Genomic DNA, 12,515 nt, shown 5'->3' with positions numbered 1-12,515 from the left:
CATTGGAGAGAACCTTGAGCTAATACATGCCAGACAAAACAGTCTTATCTAGGTATCTCTATAATTCCTCATTTACTTCAGACTTAGAGGGTTTCCTCCATTCATTTTTATAAACAAACCAAATAAAATGTCCTACGATGTCAAAATGGATGTAGCCAATCCAATGTGTAGCATTTCTGGACTGGGATTCCATGTTGGGTGAGTTCAAACCGGTACACTCCATTGTGCAGTCTCATCAGCTACACATCTAACTAGAAAAACATGCTTTTGTGTTACTGGGTAATGTTTTGCCATTTGACAAGACTCAGCTGTTTCAGTTGGACCCATGGTAAATAGTATATTTAAGACTAAGGTCTACGAGTGGTGTGCAATGAAATGAGGTCTACGCCAATTGGTTAATTTCCCAAGTGTGGGTCTCTGCATAGTGCATGGTGTGCTCGGTTTGTTGGTACAGAATGGTGAATGCTGGAACTTAGGTAACTTAACCTATTCAACATTATTATACCTTCTAGAACACACCTCTTTATCACTGCTACATCCTTTGAACAAGCAGTGGGCAGGCCTATAGGAATACAACAATCAAGGCTATTTTTAGAAAAGCCAAACCCTTTCTTTGATGCAATCGTGACATTTCATTGTTTCTCGCCCATAAAAAAAACACATCAACCTGAAGGTGGGACCGCAAAAGAACAAAGTATGACCTTAAACATCCCTTTTTCAACTGAGTGACTCACTAAAATGGCTGACACACAGACGTTGGAATGATGTCGCGTTCAAAACAACTGGGAACTTGGAAATCTTCGACTTCCGACTTCAGTGCGTTCAAAACAACTGGGAACTCTGGGGGGAAAAAAAACGAGCTCCGACTGGGAAAATTTGATTTGAACGGTCATCCAACTCGGGAACTTGGGCCTCTTTCTAGAGCTCAGACTTTCTGACCTGAAGATCACTGACGCCATGATTTGACCAGAGTTCCCAGTTGTTTTGAACGTGGAATGAGTGTTATGAGCAGGTCACAAGCCCTGTATTTACGGTGACAACTACACACAGAGGTGAATATCAAGATGATGTCAAGGTGGGACCACACGTCCTTCATCAGTCCATCAGTGCTACTGCTGCTGCATACTCTGAAAGTAAGCTGGCAAAGTAGCCTTGGATCAACATCCAACTCCTATTCAAACTATGTCTGAGGCATTGACAATAAGAGGAGTGTCCCATTCTGTTCATATCATGCAAATTCCATGTCCATATTGATTTAAACTGAGGTATGAGGGCAAGCCTGAAGTGTGGTAGAAGGGACATGTCGAAACTGGTCTAGCTGCAGTATGTCTCTCATACCTACAGCAGCCAACCCAATTTGTTATTACTGTAATTTGTCTGATATAAGTCAGCATTGTTATTGGTATAATAACAGACCTCTGTCTTCCCGGCAATTTCTGTTGCTCATAGTATGGAGAATGACAGATCTCTTTCCTGCAATATGTTAGCATTGGTGTAGGTATGCGCATGGTAGAGTCTTACCTGTAGTATCTGTTGCTCCAGCTGTGAGTTGGCTCTGCACAGCTCCATGATCTGTCTGAGCAGCAGCTTGGTGCTCTCGGTCTTCCCTGCTCCACTCTCCCCACTGTGTAACAAGGTACAGGAGACCATTCTAAATAAGTGCCAGTGTATCAGTGGCGCCATGTAGTACGGCTGTATTACAACATTGAATAAGGCAATTTACTCAATTGCTCAAATTCAAAGAGAAAAAAAAAGCAGTGCATTGCTAGAATACACAGACTAGAGAGATAGACATTCTGAACACTGACTGGCAGATTCATTTGGTACAGATAACACAATATCACCTCAGAATGTCGACTTTTTAATCTACCTTGTTCAGAACCATATTCCTAATTAAGCTAGGCTTCAACATGATTGTTTACAAATGTGTTCATGTTTCTAGTGACCCAGAATTAGAAGGACATTTGGCAGCCAAATTATAGGAGCTTGATGTATCTCTCTACCAAACTGATAAGCAGTACACATGAGTGAGTACTTGAAAACCAGTGCAGGGTTTTGCATGAGCAATAGGACATGCAAATGTACATGTGCAGCTGATAGTGTAGCCTAAATACAGTGAAGCTACTGTTGATACCAGGATTCGCCATTCTGCCAAGGGGAGAAAGCCAAGCGTGGCCTAGGGCTATTGTTATAAGCTCTGATTGCAAATGGCATTTCACAAATAAATGTTTTAAATCTAATTTAAATGTTTCCATGACATCAACGCTGGTTGTATTTCCATTATTCCATCAGTCTTCCTGACTTTCTGCATAACGTTTGCGTCAAAAAAAACAACAACTCAACATTCACCAACTGCAAGTTCATGTCCAAGAACAACACTCAGTTTAAAATCCTGGGAGAACTGATAAGGCTTGGCAGTTGAATGCATTTCTTCCTTATCCCCATGTAAAATCTAGGCTCCATGGCAACTCTATAGCATATTAATTGTCCTACAATGAAGCAAGAAGTAAAAAAGAAAGTCAAAATAAAAAGTTTGAATGACAGAGGGACAGTATTGTTACAACTAATGCCTGTTTGCCTGAGCCTGAAGCCTTGCAGGTGTTTGAACACATGCATATATACACACACACACACTCTCATTCAAAATGCACACACGTGCACATACATGGACACACATGTAAATAGTGCCATACATGCACTCAAACATATTCAGTTGGCTTTGCTTTCATGATTTTTACTGTCTATTTTCCTTTGTCTTTCTCTTTTGTTCATTTGATGGTCGTTGGTGCATTGGGGGACGGGGCTGTGGGGGGCAAAACTGTCAATGTAATTTAATAGACATTTTGTCTATTGAACATTTGACACCTTTTGTCTAGCCCTTTCTCATTACAATAAGAAGTGTTATTTACATCCTAACATTTGGGTATACCTATGCATTTAGGCTAGTGTTCTCTCTCCCCGTCATTGTATACTGTAGGTCATAGGGCTGGGCGATATGGCCTAAAAGTAATATGTCAAAAAAATTCAGAGGTTTCGAAGAGTCACGAGATTTATATATATATACACATAATAAGAAATTGAGATGTGTCTGTGTGTGAAAATACATACATACATACATACATACATATTTTCACACACACACACATACATATATATATATATATATATACACATACATACATACATACATACATACATACATACATACATACATACATACATACACACACACACACCTATTTGTGCAAAACAAATAACACCCACACGTATATTCTATTGTTAAGTAATGTTTGATCACTAGCTGTTTGAATATGTAATTTATATAATAATTTTTGGGAATACAACAATCAGTTGTTCAAGAGCAATGTTTTTATCATGTTGCTCCGGCTGTCAGTTGTCATGTACACCTGTTGGTCTTTGCTCATCTTCCACGATGCCAGTCATTGAGACCCTGGGCCATTATTTCACCCGTATGATCATCGGGGAAGTAAGACGTCTGGAGGCAGACATTTCGCAATTTACAGTCTTCATTGATGTAGTGGACTGTCAAACTTCGGTACGGCTCTGACGTTCTGCTCGACCATAGATCGACTGTGGTGGAAAAATAAGAAACACTAGCCAGCTTCTCTGCGACTCTTTCGCCGGTAGCAGTGTATAATCACGGCAGGGCTTCTTCCGTTAAATACCTATGGCTTGGCAGCTGATATTTGTGGTCAACTGTACCTAGCAGCTTTTTAAAGCCTGACTTTTCTACTGTAAATACTGAAACCATATACAGTGGGGAGAACAAGTATTTGATAACCTGCAAAATCGGCAGTGTTTCCTACTTACAAAGCATGTAGGTCTGTAATTTTTTATCATATGTCCACTTCAACTGTGAGAGACGGAATCTAAAACAAAATTCCAGATAATCACATTGTATGATTTTTAAGTAATTAATTTGCATTTTATTGCATGACATAAGTATTTGATCACCTACCAACCAGTAAGAATGCAAATTAATTAATGCAAATTAATTACTTAAAAATCATACAATGTGATTTCCTGGATTTTTGTTTTAGATTCCGTCTCTCGCAGTTGAAGTGTACCTATGATAAAAATTACAGACCTCTACATGCTTTGTAAGTAGGAAACACTGCCGATTTTGCAGGTTATCAAATACTTGTTCTCCCCACTGTATTTCGCCATGTAATAGGTCAATGCATCCATTCTCCTTCCACCTCAAACTTTTCTTGTGAAAGGCTGTCTAGGGCTGTGATTGGTGGATAACCTCTGTGCATGTGTTGGCACGCAATTGGGACATGATTCGACATTGGGCTGAGAGAAGAGACAGTGAGCATTTGTAAAACGTTACGTTATAACAGAACCTCGATTATTGCGATACAGGCATTTTCCACATCGCGCTAAAACAAACTTGAATATATCGCCCAGACCTAGTAGGTCGTCAATCACAGTCCTTCCTTGTTGCCTAAACAATTATCAGCCTCATTCAACCCCTCCTACCGCCTGACTGGCTCATTCATCAGTGGTGTCGCTGTAACCCAGAACGACTGGCCCTATCAAACACTGCCGGGGCTGCTGGGAAGGCGTGTGCTTGGAACAAATGGGAAAATACTATACAAGCAACAACCGCATAGATCTGTAAAAGTGCATTAGTCCTTCCATTCATGCTTTAAAGCATTTAAGCCCCCCTCTTTCCAGATGGATCCACAAGCTTCTGTGGATGTAAAACAGAACAGCAACATCTCACTTCCATTGCAGGAGTTTACCAATCAACATCTCCATAGATGCAAACTACACGGTGTTCACCCTTCCAGTCTACAAATCATTCGCAATAACACCTGTTTCCGGCCCTGAATACCCTCATGTAATCACTTTCCTAAAAAGGACACAGCTGGAGATACACATCCTGTAGATAAATGTATCTGCAATACTAGAATCCATGGTCTGGTTTGCTGATGTTACTTTTCAGTCTAAAGTTGTATGTTATGCCATTTTATCTTAGAGAAAAGGGATAAAAGTGGCTTACATTTTTAAACATTCACACGCAGGTTGCATATTCATTTAAGTGACAAAGTGTTTGAAATGACAGTATTAAAATCTATACACCAACATCTAAAAAAAAAAAAGGGAAAAAAAGGTCTGTAGCCTGCAGCAGTGGAGAGCAAAGAACAGTACAAAATATCCTCCCCTGGAATGATTGACAGGGCTAAAGTTAAGCTCCTAAACGTCTGACAGACAGACAGTAAAAAAATATATGTTTTTCTTCCATCTGCAATAGAAAAGGGTGCCATATGTCAAGCTAGATGAAGGTCACCAGAGGCAGATAAGGAAAACGGTGTGTTCTCACCAGGAGGCTACACAAGACCTCTTCACTATGGCAGCATTTAGCAGCAGGATAATGCTGACATGACGCAAGCCTGCGGATCTGCAGCCACAACAAACACGGACACAGCTAAGCTGTCAATGTCAGCATAAAAGAGAACCGCGAACGCTGAGCAAAACAAAACCCTGACATTGGTGTTTGTTAGGAAATGTCTGGATAGTGTTCAAGACAGCTTATAAAAAAAACTTTCACACTATCGTGCCGACCCAAACTGAACCATGCTTGTAACAACGGTTCATGTAATAACTTGCCGGTTAACGTAATAAAACATTGAACAGGATGTATATCTCCAGCTGTGTCCTTTAAGGGATAGTTTGAAATTTACTGGGGTAGGAGAGAATAGAGGGTTGATAAACTTCTTTTTTTTTTTGCTTTGGGGAGGGTTGTGTTTTTTTTATTGGACACAGGGGAGGGTAGTGTGTTTTTCCCCCTGGTTTTACTATATACACACACCCATTTCTTCCCCTGGTTTTACTATATACACACACCCACACATTTCTTCCCCTGGTTTTACTATATACACACACCCACACATTTCTTCCCCTGGTTTTACTATATACACACACCCACACATTTCTTCCCCTGGTTTTACTATATACACACACACATTTCTTCCCCTGGTTTTACTATATACACACACACATTTCTTCCCCTGGTTTTACTATATACACACACACACATTTCTTCCCCTGGTTTTACTATATACACACACACACATTTCTTCCCCTGGTTTTACTATACACACACACACATTTCTTCCCCTGGTTTTACTATACACACAGACACACATTTCTTCCCCTGGTTTTACTATATACACACATTTCTTCCATAGCCAAATGTCCTCATCTGCTTGCACTATTAAGGTATTTTGGTACTTCCCATATGCACTTGGCTTTTCTACACGATTATGAAACCACAGGTCAATATAGTCTACTAGTCTGTCTAATCCTGTCCTCTTTCCACCATTCAGTGACAATAGCGGTAGGTGGATTGTTTGTCCAGATCGACAATAAGCAAACAACCAATCATACCACAAATAAAATCATTCAAATCTGCACCAATTTTCAATATACATCCACCAGAACATAGAGGAATATCTGATAGGCAGCGGAGGACAGGTGTGTCGTTGCGCATTAAAGAACAGTGAAGACATGACGCAGCTCAAAAAGCTCCCCTATTGATCTTGTTTTAGATGTGGCACCAACACTAACAGTCACAATGTTTTAATCTGATTAGGCTACTTAAAAAGTATCCTGTAGGCTCCCTGTGCATGTTCATCAACTCTACTAATTCTAGCATCCAAACTGGTCATTTGATGAATGGAAAGAGACATCTGTTACAAACCAACAAGTTTAATGAAAGTGAGCTTGTCCATGCTGTTAACGCAAGTGGTAAAGTCGATCTCCACGTTCATAAACACAGGGTCGCTACAGTTATTGTTATTTGAGGTTGTAATCATCATTTTTGGTTAATTCAATGAGGGGAGAGGCGTGTGCAATTTTTAAGTACAAGGGGATGTTCATGTCATTGTGTCAAAACAGAGTAAAAACATGTAATAATTAAAGCTGCAAGCAGCTATTCCGGGGTTCAGATGTGTGTCCACTGTGTCACCATCAGAACCACACTTCACCAAACTATGTCTCCATGTAGGAGTACACAGTTAATTTGGTGTGTGTACATTTTAATGTGTGCGTCTTTACATTCACCTGCAAATTTATTTAGGAACACCCATCTAGGACCGGGTCGGACTTCCCATTGCCTCCAGAACAGCCCGATTCTTCTGGGAATTCTACAAGGTGTCGGAAACGTTCCACAGGGATGTTGGTCCATGCTAATGCGATGGCATCACTCAGTTGAAAAAGATTGGACGGCGGTACATTCATGCTGTGAACAGCTCATTCCATCTCATCCCAAAGATGCTCAATTGGTTTGAGGTCTGGGGACTGCGCAAGCCACTCAAGTGAACTGAACTCGCAGTCATGTTCCAGGCAATGTTTTTCCACTCCTCAATTGTCCATTGTTAGTGATCGTGTGCCGACTGGAGCCGCTTCTTCTTGTTTTTAGCTGATAGGAGATGAACCCGGTGTGGTCATCTGCTGCAATAGCCCATCCGACAAGGATCGACCAGTTGTTCGTTCCGAGATGCCATTCTGCACATCACTGTTGTACTACGCCATTATTGGTCTGTTTGTGGCCCGCCTCTTAACTTGCCCTATTCTTGCCATTTTCCTTCGGCAAGCTGTTTTCGCTCCAGGACTTCCACTGAATGAATGTTTTCTGTTTATTGCACCATTCTCAGCAAACCCTTGACACTGTCGTGTGTGAAAACCCCCGGAGGGCGGCAGTTTCTGAGATCCTGGATCCAGCTCACCTGGAAACAACGATCATACCACACTCAGTCGCTTAGGTCACTTGTTTTGCCTTTTCTAACACTTAATAGAACAGTAACTAACGATGCCTGTCTGCATGCTCTATATAGAAATCCACATTACTCCCCATCTGCAGAAGCGAGCCATTTGAGAACGGGGTGGTGTACCTAATAAACTGGCCGGCGAGTGTCTACGACTGTGCATGTGTGTACATTTCAACGTGTGCTTGTGAGTGTTCCTGTATGATGGGCATGTGTTTGAGTTGTAATTGTCAGTGGGTGGTAGTACAGTTGAAGTTGGAAGTTTAGCCAAATACATTTAAACTCAAGTTTCACAATTCCTGACATTTAATCCTAGTAAAAATTCCCTGTCTTAGGATCACCACTTTATTTTAAGAATGTGAAATGTCAGAATTGAGAGAATTATTTATTTCATCTTTTATTTCTTTCATCACATTCCAAGTGGGTCAGAAGTTTACATACAGTCAATTACTATTTGGTAGCATTGCCTTTAAATTGTTTTACATGGGTCAAACGTTTTGGGAAGCCTTTCACAAGCTTCCCACAATAAGTTGGGTGAATTTTGGCCCATTCCTCCTGACAGAGCTGGTGTAACTGAGTCAGGTTTGTCGGCCTCCTTGTTCACACACACTTTTTCAGTTCTGCCCACAAATTTTCTAAAGGATTGAGGTCAGGACTTTGTGATGGCCAATCCAATACCTTTGCCACACCATTGGACGCATGCCTGGGGCCATTGTCCATTTGGAAGACCCATTTGCGACCAAGCTTTAACTTCCTGATTGATGTCTTGAGATGTTGCTTCAGTATCCACATAATTTTCTTCCCTCATGATGCCATCTATTTTGTGAAGTCATCTCTAGGAGACAGAACACGTCTCCTTCCTGAGCGGTATGACAGCTGCGTGGTCCCATGGTATTTATACTTGCGTACTATTGTTTGTACAGATGAACGTGGTACCTTCAGGCGTTTGGCAATTGTTCCAAAGGATGAACCAGACTTGGGGAGGTCTACAATTTTTTTCTGAAGTCTTGGCTGATTTCTTTTGATTTTCCCATGACGTCAAGCAAAGAGGCACTGAGTTTGAAGGTAGGCCTTAAAATACATCCACAGGTACACCTCCAATTGACTCAAATGATGTCAATTAGCCTGTCAGAAGCTTCTAAAGCTATGCCATCCTTTTCTGGAATTTTCCAAGCTGTTTAAAGTCACAGTCAGCTTATGGTATGTAAACTTCTGACCGACTGGAATTGTGATAGATTATTTCACTTATAATTCACGGTGTCTGTAAACAATTGTTGGGAAAATTACTTGTGTCATGCACAAAGTAGATGTCCTAACCGACTTGCCAAAACTATAGTTTGTTAACAAGAAATTTGTGGAGTGGTTGAAAAACAAGTTAATGACTCCAACCTAAGTGTATGTAAACATCCGACTTCAACTGTATGTGCATCAAATTGGGAAAAGTAGTACATAAAAACATTGATTTTGGTATGTTATTACATGATTGGTTGAAGTTATTACATTATTCATCCACAAAGTTGTTACTCACCGGTTAATGTAATAATTACAGGTTAATAGCTGAACATTTTATTACATTAACCAGCACGTTATTACATTAACCCGGTTTTATTACATACAAAATTGAAAAGTTATTACATTAACCAGTATATTACATTAACCGTTGTTACAGTGCTGGCTTGGATACTTTCTATTCATTGTCCTTTACAACATGTTTCCAGCAACTATTATAGTGGATATGTGACCAGGCTAGTCCAATACAGCTTGGCTCAGTAGTGTAAAATAAGTACTAGACTGTTAATGGATTCACCTGATAACAATACATTGGTTTCGGGGTCCCGTGGCTAACCTTCCCATCATGGACTGGTAGGCTCTGTCTGCCACAGCGAATATATGAGGAGGTAGCTTGCTCTTCTCATGGTACTTATACCTCTCTGACACCTGCACAGATACAAGGAGGAACATCTTTACAGCCATTGTCTACAAATTGTTTAGTAGATTTTTTTTTTTTTTAAGATTCCTGGTCAGTTATGTCACCTAAGATAATAAAAGCAAGCATAAGTTCTAAAGCCTCAATATTAGTTGGAGCTATTCAAAAGTCCCAATAACAATTGCAAGTTCAGTGTCTAGTCCTATTCCAAGAAAATAAGTTATCTTCTGGGTTGAAGTGACATTATTAATTGCAATATGCCAACTTTAATGTTTTCCAGGTTATAGTGAGTCACGAGATAACTAGGGCAGCTTTTAGGAGAAAGTCTGCCAGCACAGCTTAATGCTTATTGGTCTTGTGGGAGTACTTACCTCTTTCACATAGAGAGGGAGGTATTTAAATGGGTTTATGGCCACCAAGATGTCCCCAATGTAGGTCTTGTAGAGATAGGTGGTAGGAGGGAAAGAGAGAGAGAGTTTACTAGGCTACTGGCCCAACACTTTAACCTCTAGGCTACCTGCCGCCCAATTAATGTGTACTGTATTTTCAAAGACACACACCACTCCAGTGTCACTGCATAGAGTCAATGTCACTGACTCTACGCACACACACACACACTTCTACACACGCTGCAGCTACTGTCTATTATCTATCCTGTTGCCTAGTCACTTCACCAGTACTTACAGTATATGTACATATCTACCTCAATTTCGTTGTACCCCTGCACATCAACTTGGTACTGGTACTCAATGTACAGTGCATTCAGAAAGTACTCAGAACCCTTGACTTTGTCCACATTTTGTTGCATTACAGCCTTATTCTAAAATTGATTAAATAGTTTTCCCCATCAACGCTTGGCATTCAGGCCAAAGACATCAATCTTGGTTTCATCAGACCAAAGAACCTTGTCTTTCATGGTCTGAGCGCTTTAGGTGCCTTTTGACAAACTTTAAGTGCGCTGCCGTGCCTTTTGATGAAGAGTGGCTTCCGTCTGACCACTCTACCATAAAGGCCTGATTGGTGGAGTGCTGCAGAGATGGGTGTCCTTCTGGGAAGGTTCTCCCATCGCCACAGAGGAGCTCTATCAGAGTGACCATCGTGATCTTGGTCACCTCCCTGACCAAGACCCTTCTCCCCCAATTGCTCAGTTTGGCCGGGCTGCCAGCTCTAGGAAGAGTCTTGGTGGTCCCAAACTTCTTCCATTTAAGAATGATGGAGGCCACTGTGTTCTTGGGGACCTTCAGTGCTGCAGAAATGTTTTGGTACCCTTCTCCAGATCTGTGCCTCGGCACAATCCTGTCTCGGAGCTCTGCGGACAATTCCTTCGACCTCATGGCTTGGTTTTTGTTCTGAATATACACTGTCAACTGTGGGACCTTATATAGACAGGTGTGTGCCTTTCCAAATCATGTCCAATCAATTGAATTGACCACAGGTGGACTCCAATGAAGTTGTAGAATCATTTCAAGGATGATCAATGGAAACAGGATGCACCGGGGCTCAATTTCAAGTCTCACAGCAAATAAGGTATTTCGGTTTTTTATACATTTGCAAAAATGTTTAAAAAAAGTTGTTTTCGCTTTGCCATTATGGGGTAGTGTGTGTAGATTGATGAGGCAAATTTTTTATTTAATCCATTTCGGAATAACGCTGTAACGTAACAAAATGTGTAAAAAGTCAAGGGGTCTGCTTTTCAAATGCACCGTATATAGCCAAGCTATCATATCTCATTGTGTATTTATTCCTTGTGTTACTATTTTTATTTTTTATTTGTTGTATTCTGCATTGTTGGGAAGGGCCTAAATAAGCATTTCACTGTTAGTCTATACTTGTTGACGAACCATCTGACAATTACAATTTATTTGACAAAGGTTTTGTTCTGGCAGCAAACAATGGCATGAATTAAAATGACATGTTGATATGACTGAATATTTGTGTTGTTCATAGATCCCAACCCTTCAACATTATTGAGTTTTTGTTTGCTCAGAAAACTTGGGGGGCCAAATAAAACCACTCCCGAGGGAATCAGTTACGAAACCCTGCCCTAACCCCTAGCACTAACGTTAGCCCTGCTAGCTAACCTTAGTGTTAGCCACCTAGCTAACGTTAGCTACAACAAATTAGAAATTGGAATTTGTAACATCATACTTCCTTTTTCAAATTCGTAACATATCGTACGAATTGCAATTCGTAACGTAACATACAAATTGTAATTCGTTACATATCATACGAAATGAATGATGGACATCCACAAATTAATACCATGCGAAAACGTAACATATCACACTAAATTAATGTATCGGATTTACGTACAGAACAATAGGACATGCTCTGAAACCACGTTGATTTACCCAAAACAGTCACATGCACATTTCAAGTCTGAACATGTACTTACATAGATGTGATCTTGTTTGAACCGTTGACTCAGGGATTCCAACAAACTTTGTTCATCCAAATCTGACAAGGCTGCCAAATCTTCGTGGAAGAGCCCCTCCATTTCTTTCTAAATCGTATTTATTCGATAAACTCGGATGCAATAATTATATGTAACGTTACTGGACTATACTGAAGCTTGATAAAAACAAATTAATTTGCCTTCGTTTTCTGACATTAAAATCCAACATATGCGCCTAAAAACGACAGCGGTGTTATGTCGTAAAAAGGCTACTGTGACAGCAGTGCACACAGCGTAACTGAACTGAGTTTACTCTACTCCCAGGGGAGTACTGAAGTTAAAAGGCGTGCAAAGCAAGGGTTCCCTCGCTTTCATTGCTATACTGTATCCTTGGGAC

At 40.5% G+C, this 12,515-nt stretch overlaps 1 protein-coding gene across 3 annotated transcripts in view; it reads right to left on the bottom strand.

Annotated features, from left to right (window-relative positions):
- LOC109874052 (myosin-IIIb) overlaps positions 1-12,515 on the bottom strand; it is a 45,790-nt gene extending 33,275 nt beyond the window's left edge. Inside the window, exons 1-4 of one of the 3 annotated variants that reach the window (XR_002252661.2) lie at positions 12,119-12,500; positions 10,095-10,160; positions 9,604-9,734; positions 1,522-1,624 (exon numbers count right to left, since the gene is read on the bottom strand). Coding sequence is in view for 2 of the 3 variants with exons in the window: in XM_020465801.2 (XP_020321390.1) it covers positions 1,522-1,624; positions 9,604-9,734; positions 10,095-10,160; positions 12,119-12,220 (402 nt within the window). In the remaining variant the exon portion in view is untranslated. Of the gene's footprint in view, positions 1-1,521; positions 1,625-7,092; positions 7,758-9,603; positions 9,735-10,094; positions 10,161-12,118 lie in introns of those variants that run through there. The other 2 variants (XM_020465801.2, XM_020465802.2) reach the window with 2 other exon arrangements.

The sequence above is a fragment of the Oncorhynchus kisutch genome, linkage group LG29, assembly GCF_002021735.2.
Source record: "Oncorhynchus kisutch isolate 150728-3 linkage group LG29, Okis_V2, whole genome shotgun sequence".
Lineage (NCBI taxonomy): Eukaryota > Metazoa > Chordata > Actinopteri > Salmoniformes > Salmonidae > Oncorhynchus > Oncorhynchus kisutch.
This window is presented reverse-complemented; position numbering and strand designations above follow the sequence as displayed.